Source organism: Nicotiana tabacum, chromosome 4, assembly GCF_000715075.1.
Source record: "Nicotiana tabacum cultivar K326 chromosome 4, ASM71507v2, whole genome shotgun sequence".
Taxonomy (NCBI): Eukaryota; Viridiplantae; Streptophyta; class Magnoliopsida; order Solanales; family Solanaceae; genus Nicotiana; species Nicotiana tabacum.
Window position 1 is genome coordinate 17,884,540 of NC_134083.1, and position 15,963 is coordinate 17,900,502.

Genomic DNA, 15,963 nt, shown 5'->3' on the forward strand with positions numbered 1-15,963 from the left:
GACCGAGACCGTCTGGACCGGCCCACTTAGTCCACTTAGGCCCGGGACCGGCCCACTTGCCACCCTTACCCAAGAGTAACAAATATCATTCTAGAGCAAGTTAATTGCAAGTCTCGTGGCCCGTTAAAGTTAACAATTTAATTTCAGATTCTTGCCACAATAAGGAAAATATTATTTTACTTCAAGAACTTAAGACCCAAAATTAGGGAAACTTTGTAAACCACATGAATTTTTTTTTTTAATCAACCGAAAGTGTTCATAAAAGACAAAATAAGTTCATCTACATACCTAATAAATTCACAAATAAACAACTCATCAATCAGAGACGGTACAATCACAAGCATAATACAAATCGAAATGAACACTTAAAAGTAAGAATTTCATTCGTTCAATATCAAAAGTAGAATAACTTAAAGAAACTCGTAACAAAGAGATAAACATGGAGAAATCGGACCTTTATTGATGGATGTGTAATACAATGAAAATAATGGCCATGGATCTTTCTTCAAAACTCGACCGGACAACCTCGCCTACATACCCAAACAAAGCTCTCGAAAATCGAAAACCGGACTCAACAGAAAGCTTCACTCAATCTATTCCATTTTTGGTTAGGATTTGCTAGGTTTCGTGGAGGTAAAGCAATTGGTTTCAAGGCTATTTCATGGCTGATTTGGCTGGGTTTTCGGCTGGAAAACAGAGCTGTTTTTGCTGGGTTTGGATGCTGATTTTGAGACTGTTTTGGGTGGAAAAAGGGACTGTTTCAGCTGGGTTTTTCAGTTGGGTTTAGAGCTTGGTTTCAGGTGTGTTTTGGTGTTGATTTTGGGTAGAAAAGGGGCAGCGCTTTGGATTGTTTTGCAGCTGATTTTCGCTGCTCTTCCTAGCTGTTTTCACAACTTGTTTTGCTGCTCTTTAGTGTGGATTTTGAGGTGTTTCATGGTGTATTTTGGGGTGGAGATGAAACTGATTTTGGGGGGTGGTTTTAGTGACGTTTTTTGGCTGTTTTAATGGCTGAAAATTGCTCCCGTTTTTGAGCTTTTCTCGGCTGCTTTGGAGGAGTTTTGGTAGTGTTTTTTTTATGAGGGATTTGATGGTGGTCTTAGATGACGGGGAAGGTGGGGATGTGAGTGGGGACGTGAGTGGTGAAAGTTGGAGGGTTTTATTGGGGAAGTGAAAAGTTAGGTATTTAGGGAGATGAGTGAGGAAAAATTTAAACACGGTAAAAAATTAGATACTTACAGTGATATTAACGACAGTTTTAATAATACGATACAATAAAATTTGAGTAATAATCAAAATATTATATTTAAAGTAACAATATAATACAATAGGTAACAACTGCAACAGTGACAAGCTACTGCATGTTACTCACAATTATATTCTTGCTGTCAACTAATGCAAATACCAACCAGTTCCAGATGATAGAGGCAGTAACATAAGAGAAAAGAAAGTCATCTTGTCCTACTCCATATCTGTAGGACCGTCAGTTCTCTGTTCAGTTGAAGTTTCCTCCTGCATCTCATTAGCTTTATCATCGCCATTTGTTACCATCTTGTCTTCGTTGGCGTCCTTTAGCAGCAACATCGTAATCACCAATATTTAAATCTGCAGGAAGCTGGCCTGACTTCAATGAAATGCCTACGCAATTTTACATATCGTTAGTAAGCTTCTCAAAACATGTCAGGAAAGAAAGGGAAGATGACCAAGGTCTTCATAAGGGGAAAAATGACAGATACACTAACTCCAGTAAATCAAAACCCATTTGTGTATTAATTGTTCAGCAATACAACACAAGCTTCAAAGGCGTGGAGTACAAAAGCAAGGTTTTTATTCCAGACAAATGAATTTTTACCAGGTAAAGTTGAGACATCACTATGCTAAGCCTAGGAAATTGGCCAAGGTTTTTAGTAGCCAATGAACACAAACATTACTGAGACTGCGTGTCCTAAGAGACCATAGTGAAATCACTTCTAGATTGGCTATACTACAAAAAGGAAACGAAGGTAGCAAGTAATGACTGGCCAAACTATCTCGGCCAGTACAAGTAAGACGAAGGATGAGCAGACGCAGCAGATGAAACAACATCAACTGCTCGTGAGCCACGGTTCCTGTATAGTTCACTTGCTGTAACAGTATCAGCAACCTGGTAGATATCAGATGCAGAGCTCCGGCCAGCAACATCACCGGGTATGGCATTTGGCAACCCCGCAGAACCTTCCAAGTATGGTGGTGGCCTATAAGCATCACTGTGTATGGCATTTGGCAAACCCGCAGAACCTTCCAAGTATGGTGGTGGCCTATGAGCATCACTGTGTATGGTGTTTGGCAACCCCGTAGAGCCTTCCAAGTATGGTGGTGATCTATAAGCATCACTGGGTTGGGTGTTTGGCAAACCCGTAGAACCTTCCAAGTATGATGATGGCCTATAAGCATAGCTGCAGGAGGCCAGTCCGTCATACACGGCTGCATTACCACACCATCCATATAACTGACCAGTATGACTCCCTATTTGCTCAGGTGTACTATCAACTAGAGTCCTTCCATGACCTCCAGCATATGAAGCTCCTTGCTGAACAATATCCATGCCTTCTGATATACCTGCTCGAATACCATCGACACTTGCTAATATCCTTGCTCCATCTCGACCCATGGCCACAGTTGCTGCAAGGGAGTCAGCAACATTTTCATGCATCGAGCCGGCAACAGGTCCGTGCAATACTGATGAGGACACAGTATAACCATGAACATGGCCAGCGTTTTGACGTTCTAGCAAGGTGCAGTCACTATCAACATGATTAACAACTCTTTGCTGCCGTAGCCATGGTGGAATACGCGACTGTTTTGCTTCTTTATTTCTGAACCTTCTCGACGACTCAGTTTCATCAAGTTTTCTCTTTTGTGCCATCTTCCCACCTGTCTGCTTATCTAATTCAGCAATTTCTTTCTCCAACTTCATTATCTTCTCATTGATTTGCCATCCAGGAATAAGTTTTGAAGGATCGGTATCATGGCGTTCCAAACATTTGATGACAGATTTCAGAGCAAACAAATGTTTCCTTTTTTCTTCATTCTGCTTAATCATAACAAAATGCATGGTTAACTTGAGGAGACCGAGAGAGAAATCAGATAGGGAGGGTTATTAGTGCTGGAATGAAATTCAAGAATTACCACAGCAGCATGTGAACCATGTGAGTTTTCCTTCATTTTCTTCAATGACTCTTTAGTATCTAGTAAAAATGATGTCAAAAGTCTCTGAGGATTAAATCTGTCCTCAAATCCAAAAGTATAGGCAATATGAACAGCGTCAACTTCCATCTTTTGCTTCAGCATCCCCTCTATTATTTCTGTCACAGATTTACATAATCCAGTGTTAAGCAGGCAGATAAATTAGCAACTACGACAAGGTCAAATGTAATATTTGTGATAAAGAAGAGGAATGCAAAACTGAAAAATAAATCATAGTAAGATGCAATCACATAATGAGGCTTCATCTCTGAAACCACGAACTACGAAAACAAATAATCAGAAGGTGGACTACCGAGCAGATTGTGAGGTTGAAAAGGTGTCCTTGACTTGAACTTTAAGTTTCCCTAAATTGAAAAGTTGCCCCATAGAATGTGAAAAGAAAGAAACGACAAACATTCTCCCGTCCCAGTATTCACTGCTTGTTCCTGTCCATAAGATTTTCTGTTTCAATTATTAGCTTAGTTAATTTTTCTCTCCAATAATGACGCCAAGATATTCCCCAAATGCTTTAATTTTTTGTCACTCAATTTCAGACATTAAATTTCGCTCCATTCCATATTTGTGTCTCTGAGTCTCAAGTAAGCATTATCCTCCACCCTGGCTAGAGCTCTTTTATTTTATAAGGTAAAATTTTATTGAAACTAAAAGCCACCGGCTTTAAGATAGTGCTCGGCTTCCAAAGATTACATCATTGTTGTTCCTGCAGGGAGCTAATAAACTCTATCAACTTACCCTCATCATATATATCAGCTAGATTACACCAAGAGGCTAAGTTACACAAACATCTAAACTTCAACATATGGATAGAGACACCTTTGTTTTCAAATATCTCTGGTTTCTCTCCAAATAGTCCAAAAGAACACAACCTGAAATAGATCTCCAAAGCTTTTTCAGCTCCTTGCTGCCTCTGTAGAACAACCAGCTATTAAGAAACTCCTGCTGGGATGCCCCATTTGAACCCAAAAATATTGAAAAATAACTGCCAAAGTTGCCCAGTGACTTCACAGTGTATAACAGATGCTTACTGTCTTCAAAATCTCTTTTCACAAAAGAAGCACCTGTTGCACATATGAACACCTCTTTTCTGCATATTTGCTTGAGTTAAACGACCATCATGAGCCAAAACCCACCAAAATTATGCCATTTTATATGGCACCTTGGACCCCCAAAATAACCTTTCAATGCCAAGAAGATTATCCACCAAAGCCAAGAAGATATAGCAAGATTTAACTGTAAATTAGCCATTTTCTGCACAGCCCAGACCAAATGATCATCCTTATCATCTTCAAATCCCTGGCTGATATTATCATTATCAACACCAGATTATGCTTTGGCCTATAAACCAGTCACTTCCACATAAAAGCACGTATCCGCACTAATAAACAACTTATTCAATTGTCTTATTCAAAATTTGTATACAAATTTCTTTTTTGTTTATCAGAAAAAACTGTATTTACAGGCATTTATATTCATCGAATTAGCTCAAGTGGTTGAGTGGCTCCTAGTACTTACCAAAAAACACAAACGAAGCAGAAGCAAAAACAAAATGTATACAAACTTTTAAATTCATTGAAATTAGCTCAATAAGTTGAGTGCCTTCTAACACTTACCAAAAAACACAAACGAAGCAAATGAAGAAATAAAAATTGTAAGCATGATCCTTCCGGTTAACTAGCAATTGTTTAATACAGTATTACTATTCCCAATTAACCTTATCACATATATTTGAGTCAACAGTTTTGCATGATTTGTTCATTTATGCACAAGATCTTTTTAAAAAAGTTTTAGATTCCATGCAAGATTAGCAAAGATTTCTCTTTTGGTTGTTTGCTCACATATACATATTTCAGCATTTTCTTAGTTTCAATATTAATACCAATTCTAAAAAAATGTTCCGTTTAAGAAGTTCTATGCATGAAATCTTAGCCAAGAAAGATATGAATCGAACGAATGATAGCTATGTTCTTATACAAAAATATAATCATCATCATGGATTATGATTCATTGGGGACCAACTGTAGGAGGACCTTAGAGGATCCGGGAAGCTGTTGTCCTCAAAGACCTACTTATGGTCCAAAAGTACTAGAAGATGGGGATTCTGATGCTCAGACAACTCTTTGTGAAATCTCAAATAAAAATTGGTGTTCCAAATCGGATAGATGAACAGGGTGGGAGCTATTGGTGTCTCTTTGGGGCATGATGATGGAAAAGGCAAAAGTGCCTTTGAAGTTAGTGAGATGAATAAAAGGGGCAGGGCGGGAGCAGGAGGAAAGCAAACAACAAAAAATTGTGGTAGACACCAGTAAATAGAAGGGAAGGAAAACCTTTTTATTTCTTTTGTTTGATAAGCACATTTTCCCCCCAAAAGAACAGTACCAAGCAAGTGCTGATGGTCTCCAAAAATACAGCAGATGTGTTACTCCCTCTAAGTATGCAAGGAGCTCAGGAAGTCTTTCATAGAGTCAAAATCATTTACATTCTTTAAGGTAATGCTGAGTTAGGGAAGCTTCATGCACGGCAATCCAACCAAATGAAACCACTTCTAAAGGTACAATGTTTTCCCATAGATTGTTATCACCACTGTACATTAGGTATTTATTTGTTGCTTCTATATAATTTTGCTTCAATCAAACCCAACTAAAGGGAACGACACTAAACTTGTTAACAGCACACACCATCTCACATGAATAGCAAATGATGAAATGCAAATGTAGCTTAACGACAAATTGGATTCATGAAAAAGGACCTGGAATCTTTGCCACGAGGACATTTGATCTCCGGAGGGCACGATAATACCGCTTGATGCAACTTACCTGAAGCAAATCCCTGATATCCTCATTTCTAAATCGTCCTGGAATCCCAAAAGACCCTATAAGCATCAACAAACCCCGGGCATCAATTTCCTTAGCCTTAAGTACACCTCCTTCAGCAATCAACCTCTTTCTCCATGCTAAAGCTGCCTGCTCTGCCTCTTGCTTCACCCTTTTCTCAATCTCGTCGTTGATTCCCAACAACAAGAAGCATTCCAAAACCAATACAGAAGCCAGCCTTGAACGGACCATATGTGAGCACTTAACAAACACACTGCCCTTTTGAGAATAAAACTTGCCGACACATTCCAATACAAGCCTTGCTGGATTGGGGGAGAGTCTCAATGCCTTAGGGACTTGTTCGAGCAGTCCTTTTATATCTGAGAGATGCATTCCCATGTACCTCCGTAGACCACGGCCACTCATCGTTTTGCAAAGGCTCTCCAGCTCTGCACGATGAGCGGATTTCAGCTCTGGATGAGGAGGGGATTTCACTTCTTCTTCCTTTTCTTTTTCTTTTTCTTCTCCTTCTCCTTCTGAGGGATCAGATTCCCAAGATGGTTCTGGCTCTGCGGCTGGGGCTGGTGGCGGTGATGACGTGGGTAAAGGAGTAGTATTAGTTGTAAGTGGGGGAAGCATAGAGTCGATTACGGTTCGAATGGAATCAATGTGTTGATGTAGGTCAGCGAAGCAGCGCTGGAATGCTGAGAGGGAGTCGGTGAGTTTGCGGAGATTGGCAATTGAGTCATCCTGGGAATGAGTTGGTGGTTGCTGAAATTCCGACTGTTTGTTTACATTCTGCAGCGAATCGTTTACTGTTTGTTGTGATTGAGGTGTCGCAGTTGCGGCGGTATCTGCTGGTTTAGCCATAGTCGGAGTAGAACTGATGAATCAGAAATCCCTAATGCGTCTCCGATAATAGGAAGAGGAACGCTTCTTCCTGCAATCCACGCCTTCGTCATTTTCTTTTATCTGTTTACATTCTTCTGTTATTGGGCTTCTTTCGGGTACAGCAACCGAGTTATTTGCATTATCGATTTTTACTTCTTATACTACGAAAACTTTATTAACATTCTTAATCAAGTTTATCAATTATATACAAATTAATATTAACGACTATCTTTTTTTTATATTATTAATTGAATAAAAAATTAATTATTTCTCATCACTGCTGTCTCTCTCCGTCTCTCTCTTTTTTCCTTCTTTGTTCTTTCCCAATTTCTCTTACTTCCTTTTTCTCTCCTCTTAATCCTCCTTTTTTTAGGGAATTCATCAATAGAAGAAGAACACAAGGCATACAATAGTTACAAAATTATATTATAGTTGTATGTAAATTATATTTAAATTATATTTTATTGTAATTATCTATTTTTTATTTAAATATTGTATGAAAGTTGAAAATAGTTGTATAATGTATGAATCGTTGTATGAAATTTATATTTAAGTTATAAATACTTTCTTTTTACATAAAGTTGTATGAAATTGTATGAAAGTTACATAAAGTTATATTTTAAGAGAGAAAGTTTTGATTGGAATTTCAGAGAGGAAGAAGAACACACCACATACAAAATATATATAAATCATATACAAAATATATATTATATAAAATTTATATGAAATTTGTATTTAAGTTGTATGATATTGTAGATGTATTTAATTGGATAAAAATAATGTATGAAAATTATAGATAAGTTGTAAATAAATTGTATATTATATAATTAGTTGTATTAAATTTATTTATAGTATATATATTATTGTAGATATATCAAATTTATATTAAGAGCATGTTTGGCTTAGCTGATTCAAAGTGGCTAATAAGCATCAAGTGCTGAAAAGTACTTTTACGTGCTGAAACTGATTTAATAAATAAGCAGTTATGTATTTGGATTTAAGTGATGAAACTGATAATAAGCTAACTAAGTGTTTGGTAAATAGGTGCTGATAAGTATTTTCTTGTGATGTAATGACTTAAATGCCCCTTAAACTGTTTACACTACTAAATATATAATTATGCAAGATTTCAAATTCTAAATTGATTGAAGTATAAACTAACTTATGAATTTACTTTAGGTTCAAAATTGATTAAATTAAATTTTAATATTTAGTAAGTATATATTATTTTAGCAAAAGTGAGCTAAAGTAGAATAAGAAGATCATTATTACATCGTCATTTTTCATTACCAACACAATGCAATTAAAAATAGATAATTTAGTTCATATTTCACAATAGAATTTTGAATGATGCAAAACAACCACGTTTCAAAGAGATGAAGAAAGTCGATTTACAGAAGATAGAATTTTTCTAACTCAAATTTATTTGATTGATTTATGTCGACGGGTAAACACCTTTTTGTTGTTCACGATGGTGGGCAATCAACAACAACAACCCAATATAATCTCACTAGTGGGGTCTGGGAAAGGTAGTGTGTACGCAGAACTTACCCCTATCCGGGGTAGAGAGATTGTTTCCGATAGACCCCCGGCTCCCTCCCTCCAAGAACTACCCTCGGCTCCCTCCCTCCAAGAACTAGCCTCCTTACTCTTGGGATGACTTAAACTCACAACCTCTTGGTTGGAAGTGGGGGTGCTCACCACTAGAACAACCCACGATGGTCGACAATGTTTCTGGCAAATAAGCCCGGAAAAGAGTTAAGTGAAGAATAGAGTTAGTTTAATTAAAATAAATATATTTCAGAATTATATAATAATAATAATATGGACAAAATAGTAAAAGTTTTGGTCAAACTAAAGTGCTTATAAGTTAAAAAGTCATAAGTTGGGAATGACAACTTATGGCTTATAACTTAATTTGGCCTATAAATACTCACTTTTGTTATTTACCAAACGCATAGATAAGCCAAAAAATATTTATAAGCTAATTTGACCAACTTATAAGCTTAGCCAAACACTCTCGAAATTTGTACGAAATTTGTTTTTAGTTTATATGTTGCTAGAGTTGTTAGAATTTACATACTGTAGGTTGCAGAAACATAAGATTCATCTTTTCAGCCCTATACCTATTTATGGAAAAGAAAAGAAGATAGAAAGAATCAATATCTCTCTTTCGGGTCCACATTATGTTTTGCTGAAACAAAAACACGGGAAGGCATTGGTAACATTTGTGAAACAGTTATCGCTGAAACATTAGTTTGTTTGGTAACATGAATTTATTGACTTTGTTCGGAAACTAAGGAAGGCAGGGGCGGATTTAGGGGCGGACCCCGCCGAAAAATTACACTGTATATATAAGGCAAACTCTGTTTTTTACTTCTACATATTAAGTTTTGAATTCCCTTGACATAGACCAAAAGTGTAGCTTAGTAGTCAAGGAGTTCAAAACCTCTGTAAGGTCATATGTTCAATTCTCACTAGCTACAATTTTTTTTAACTTTTTTTTTTTGAACCCCTTCGCGGAGATCGTGCCACCGCCGATGAAGGAAGGCATCAATAACATTTGTAGATTCAATATTCAAATGCTTTTGGGTGGAGAGAGAGGTGGCAGAGAACAGGGAAAGAGAGAAGGAGACAAAAAAGGAAAAGTGTAACTGAATCTCCTAATTTAATGTATTAATAATCGATTGTATATAAGTTGTAATCAATCTTTGTTTATGGTGAGTAATATACAAACTAAGAACAATTTTGGTAAATAAGTTTCAAATATTGTATAGGAAGGAACAAAATTATGCACTTTCTGTAATTTGCATCATATTCTATATTTTTATAATATGCTGAAGAAAACTTATTTTATTAAGTACGAGAAATTTCTTATTATATACAGAAATTGGCTCCGTCAATGTAAAATTCTCATTTTGTGACATTATTATGACGACAGACATTCCTGGGCAAAATGAATTCAACATCAAAAATCATATAGCATCCCTTGGCAAACTCTGATATTCTCCCTCCCACTATAAGACTAATCCATCATCAGCACTAAATTAAAATCTGAAAATATGTCAACCATTATAATGACATCTGACCTTCAGCATATAATACAAGAATTGGGGAGTGCTTGCCAAGGAATGCCATAAATTACCATCTATTCCCAGCAACTAAGATCCAAAACAAGCCTTTGTTTCCTGGCAACACGAGGGAGTTCCCTCAGTCTCTCAAAGTTCATTCACCCATTGTTAAAAACATATCTCGTATCTCCCTTTTTAGAATCTCGAAGAGTGAATCCAACAATTAATTTAACTTTTTCCCTTCCTCCCACTACCTTTGGCTCATTTTATTCAATTGAGGACATATAATCAGAGCAAGAACTTCTATTAAGAAATAGATAGACAAATCGTCTCTCCAACATGGCACATCAGTGAAAGAAAAACAGATTAATCATTCATGATGAGAAGTGAGAATTAAACTCTCTTCCACAACTTCTCATCCAATATCAACGTTATTCAAAATTAAGAAGTGTCCAAAGCACCAAATACAAAGTCTGTCAAGTAAACTGTGTCCAAGAAGCTTGTGTGTGTACCATCTCTCAGAAAATTGTCGATTGCAATCTGTACAAAGACACTGCAAGTACAACACATGCAGCCCAGTCAGGAACATATCATACTTCCCATATGTGGAATTCGCACCGGCACTACCAATTAATAGCCCTTATTTCCCCGAATTCGAGCTCTCATGTCCACCTGAAAGAGGAAAATTATCGGTCAGAAAGTGTGTTGACAAGCACAAGATAGTCAATATCACAGTGCAAATATCGGATCCAACTGACAGGAAGCATGTAATTTTATTTAAGGTTATATGGGAATCAGCACAAAAGTAACCGCGGTTCACATGCGTTTACTTTGACAATCACATGGGCCATCAGATCCTCCGGCGTAATAAACTTATACTTCTATCAGTTTTATTTTTTATAAGTCAACACAAAAATGCAAAATTCTGCATTACATCATAAGAACAACTTCTAGAATTGTCATTGTAAGACTAAAGTACTTGAACACCTACCTAAACAGTGAAATATGCACACCTAAACAAATGCATGATATACCAAGGCCAAGATAAATCATTATAGTATTCACGTCACAAAAAGGGTTGCCCCGCACGAAGCATCCCACGTTCACGGAGGATACGGGGAAGGGCCGCACCCCAAGTGGGTGTGATGTAGGCAGTCTACCCTGATGCAATCATCAGTGGTTGATTCCGCGGCTCGAACCTGTGACATATAGGTCCCACGGAAACAACTTTACCATTGCTCCAAGACTCCCCTTAATCAGACGTCATAAATTAATGCACAAACATGGAAAACATTACTCCTTGCTTCTCCACAAAAATAATTGGCACCAAGAAGATGATCATGTGTTACTCGAATAGATAATGCACCAAAACAACTTGCCAGAACAAGCAAATTGCAGGTCCATTTCCTAGTTCGGGAATAAGTCCTCCAACAACTTGAATATCAACACAAAGAAGTTTTCCTCGTACAATGTGCAACTCCCAACTATTACATGATCATAGAAGACAAAAATACACGCTTATCTCTGGCGGAATGATTTTAAAGTATCCAAGGACAGAAAATCAACTCCACGCAAATCGTAAATTTCCATCACGAGTTTTTAGAATATGTAAAGGTACCAACACATTATTTTAACAAAGAATTTTCCCTTTCATCATCACACTATATCCGAGCGCAAATCTATTAAATTACCAATTGATGAGTAAATGTAAAACAATCAAAGATAAACACAAACTTAATATTCAAAACTTCTTTACGTACACAAGTCTCTACAAATAGAGATATAAATTTACATAGACTTAATGTTGATAGCTTCTCTAAAATTCTAAATGCACGAGCATATACAAAAAGAGAGGCTATACAAAAGCATCAAGATGGCCAAGGTTAAAAAATAGAAACAAACTTTACAAAAATGCAATTTTCCTAACGACATTGACATGTGTATATCCCATATCATCTTTAAAGTAGCGTTATAGCTTCATTAACATCATAACAAAATTGAACAGGAAGACTTCATTCTCGTTCTAGTCATTTTTTTCTAAATGTGTAGCACTTTGTTGGTGTTCCCGCCTTTTAGCTAACCATGCAAGGCAAAGTTAGAAATATGTGATTGAGTTTTTCCACATTCATCTCATTAAAAGATGTTTCAATTGCATTTACTAATTCATCAATCGTTTAAGGAGTCGTTGATATTGAAGGAATTGAACAACTCTAAAGAATCCAAAGTCTAAAACATTTAGATATGAATATTGGGAGGTTAAACGCATAGCTGAAAATAAAAATCACCTTGTCACGCAACTTAATTACATCCCAAACCACTGACATTAATGTAAGGACCAACATTATCTTGTTGAATAAAAATAAGAACATTTGAATATGAAATTAGCCATTTTAACCTAATCGTTGGAAGAACATTTTGCAATTAAGCAAGCCATAATGATATCTTTAGTCACGGAAAAAATAGGTTTCATTTCCAAACTTTCTGCAACTCGATAGCTGCCTCCTTGATCACGAGAGAAGATTCATGTTTCTTCTACTGAAAACAACTCAAGTCTATTTTGATCAAATATAGGGCGTGCAATAGCAGCGATAAACATAACAATTCTAAAGAAATTCTTACTTTTGTGTGATCTATATGGGTCGAACTTTTGTTCTTCAAGGAGAAGATACTGCATTTCAAATTTGTTATAAAAACAACTATTTTTCATCAATATGAACATAATTAAACATATCTAAAGACTTGGATTTGAATAGAGCATATCCAACTCAATTATTAATAGAGAGAATTGGAGCCTCACCTTTTTATTTTTTTTTCCTATTAGATGAGGCTTTGTAGCATTTATATGTGTCCTAATAGCACATTCTTTGATATGCCGAAAAAGAGTTGTTATTGATATGTCCACGACACAAGCTAAATATCGAATATTCGTTTGACGATTCAAAAGAGTTTTCTTTACCAGATTGATACCGATTTCAATTCATTTTCTCCCAACTTTACCGGCAAGATTTGATGATACGTTATCAAGTCTTACGAGAAGAGTTGGGAGAAAACGAATTTAAATTGATATTAATCTGATATAGGAAGAAGCTTTTGAGTTCTCAGAAAATGTAATTAGTTGGGAGCTCGCTCCTTTAACTTTTGTAATTTTACCCTCTTGCTACTACTTATTAATAAATACTTTATCTTAAGAAAAATCTTAAAAAGAAAGTCCTCTTTCTCTTCGAGTGGATATTCAAACTTTAGCTTGTGTTGCAGACACGTCAACGACAATTCTTTATCGACGTAGCAAAGAAGGTGCCTTTAGGACATACCAAGATTATAAAGCATTATTTGACGGAGGAAACAAAAGGCAAAGACTACAATTATGTCCATCAATGATTAAGCGGGGCATAGTCTATTCAAATCCAATGTTCTTAAATATATTTAACTATGTTCATATTGATGAGAAAATAGTTTCCTCCCATCATATAAATATGAAAGGTATTATCTTATTTTATATAACCGAGAAATCCCTGAAGGCATAGCGCACGGTTCAAACTGCTATATCTATGACGGGATTCACTCGTGACGTGTGACTAACCCACACAATACGTGTTGTACTCTTACCATTAAACCAATACCCTATATGAGAGGTGATATCTTCTCTCTGTATTCAAGAGCCCAACCCATTAAGATCATGCAAAAGCAAGAACTTCATTACAAAACTTACGTTTATAGTTGTTGTTGCTGCCATAGATTTGATCAAAATAAAATTGAATTATTTTTAGGAAAGATAAGAATCCTCCTTGTCAAAGAGGCAGCTAAATGAATTAGAAAAAAATCAAGCTGCAGTAACTTTGAAAACGAGACATATTATCCATGACTAAAGATACCACCAAAGTTTGTAATGGCGGACAAGGTTCTTTCAACTATTAGATCAAAATAGTCAATTTCAAAGCGAATAGCTCTTATTTTTTAATTAATAAGATAATGCAAGACCTGACATTAATATCAATGATTTGAAATTAAATGAAGCCACTTGACAAGGTGAATTTGATATTTGGCCATGCTATAAACCGCTAAGATTTTGAATGTTTTAAACTTCAAATTCTTTGGTGTTATTCAATCTCTTCAATATCAATTGGCCCATTCAACCATTGATGAGTTAGTAAATGCAGTTGAAAGAAACATCTTTTAATGAGATAAAGAGTAAAATGACTCAAACACATGCTTCTAGCTTAGCAATCTTGCATAATTGAGGTGACCAAAGATAAAGGTGAGAACAACTACAAAGTGATCATACATGATGAAACGACTAAAATAACAACAACAACATATTTAGTAAAGCCTCACAAGTGGGGTCCGAGGAGGGTAGTGTGTACGCAGACCTTTCCGATATTGATCTTTGTCAATAGAGTTATAGCTCTACTTTAAAGATGATATGAAATATAAATATACCAATATTATTAGGAAAACAACCTTTCTATAAAGTTTATTTCTATTTTGTAGTCTTGGCTATCTTATGACTTTTGTACTACCTCGCTTTATATAAAGACTCGTGCATTTAGAGAAACTAGGAATATTAGGTCTATGTAGTGCAATATTTCTATGTGTAGAGACTCTTGTACAGAAAGAAATTTTGAATATTTAGTTTGTTTATATTTGATGACTCATTTACTCATCTAATGGCTATTTAATGGATTTGCACTTGGCTATAGTGTGATGACGTAAAGAAATTTTTTTTGTTGAAATTATGTGTTGGTACCTTTAAGTCATCTGAAGACTTGTGATGGAGAAATTTAAATTTCCATTGGAATTGTTTTTATCTGTCTTTGAAGTATACCACTACAATCATTTGGCATATTGTTTATCTTCTATGATCTTGAAATATTTGAGACTAAGTGCATTATCTAAGGAGAAAATTTTGCATTGGTATATTCTAGTTTGGATATTTTTCCCAAACGTCAAACCAAAGAATGAAAATATAAACAATTACCAGTAGGTTTTATATAACAAAAAGATGGCAAAATGATCAAAATTGACCAATACATATAGAGTATTATTTTTTGGAGGACCTAGTGGGAAGGGAGGAGGAATTGATGCTAGAGTGTATTTGTTAATTTACTTTCAACAAACATCAATTAATCAATCAACTAGGCCTCAAGCACACCCTAGTTAGATTTGACTATATGAATGCGCTCTAACCACTTCTTTATCAATCTTGACATTATATTTCCAGCAGCGCTTGGTAACTATCCAAAAAAAAAACATTTCCTTCTTCCATTTCCCAAGATCAAACTAGAGAATTTTTGCATCAAGCGACTAGTGTATAACTAACTCTTCTAAAAATTAAAAGTCCAGACACAGAAAAGCTATACAAGACAAGTTCATGTGATCATAGCAATTAGCATACATGAAGAGTTTTAAAGATAATAGCACGGGAAAGCACATGCCAGGTGAAAAAACTAGCAGTAAAATATAATGTACTGATATTTTACACGGAATGGGGAAAAGGATCTCAACTTCTAGGTTCAATATTTTTAAGGGGAAAAGAAAGTATACCTGTCCTCTCTTGCAATTGAAGTAAGTTTCCCTTAGTCCTACACATTCACTGGGAATTAATGGACTCTTTTCTTTTGCACATTCCCTGAAAGGTTTCTTCTCAACCTAAAAGATCAAACCAGATGATCCTTTAGAGTTTCAGGAACTACAGAAATTAACAAATATTTACGAGAAAACAGCAAAAAAGGATACCTTAACGCAATCGGATTCGCTGAGGCACTTGACGAGTTCCATAGCAAGGCCCTTACAGGACTTCGCCATTTCTACTAAACCCCCTCGACTCCTCCCCGCTAGTCTCTCCTCCAAAAACCCCGTTCTCTCTTTTATGTTTCCACTTTCCAGTCTACATAGGGCCAGTCCCCCAGCAACTTCTTGAGAGGCTTAATTGGGCTGTTGAACCATTGGTC

At 36.0% G+C, this 15,963-nt stretch overlaps 1 protein-coding gene across 2 annotated transcripts; it reads right to left on the bottom strand.

The window, feature by feature from the left end:
• Window positions 1-440: 440 nt before the first annotated feature.
• Window positions 441-7,092, bottom strand: LOC107774410 (protein FRIGIDA). Of its 2 annotated transcripts, XM_016593931.2 has the most exons (4): window positions 5,990-7,091; window positions 3,166-3,341; window positions 2,141-3,067; window positions 441-1,635 (listed from the first exon to the last, which is right to left on the bottom strand). In XM_016593931.2, the coding sequence occupies exons 1-4, from the start codon at window positions 6,921-6,923 to the stop codon at window positions 1,624-1,626; spliced, it is 2,049 nt and encodes a 682-aa protein (XP_016449417.2). In that variant the 5' UTR covers window positions 6,924-7,091; the 3' UTR covers window positions 441-1,623. The 2 variants fall into 2 exon arrangements, with proteins under 2 accessions (XP_016449417.2, XP_016449415.2); XM_016593929.2 differs by lacking the exon at window positions 441-1,635 and having other exon boundaries at window positions 1,745-3,067; window positions 5,990-7,092.
• Between the last annotated feature and the right edge of the window lie 8,871 nt (window positions 7,093-15,963).

What these genes read in the sequence shown, in the direction of transcription:
- LOC107774410 (XM_016593929.2), bottom strand. Translation starts at nt 6,923, where the DNA reads ATGGCTAAACCAGCAGATACCGCCGCAACTGCGACACCTCAATCACAA. An exon ending in CCTCGTGGCAAAGATTCCAG is followed by an intron (nt 3,342 to 5,989) that starts GTCCTTTTTCAT and finishes AATCTGTGACAG; the next exon opens with AAATAATAGAGGGGATGCTG. An exon ending in ATGGTTCACATGCTGCTGTG is followed by an intron (nt 3,068 to 3,165) that starts GTAATTCTTGAA and finishes ATGATTAAGCAG; the next exon opens with AATGAAGAAAAAAGGAAACA.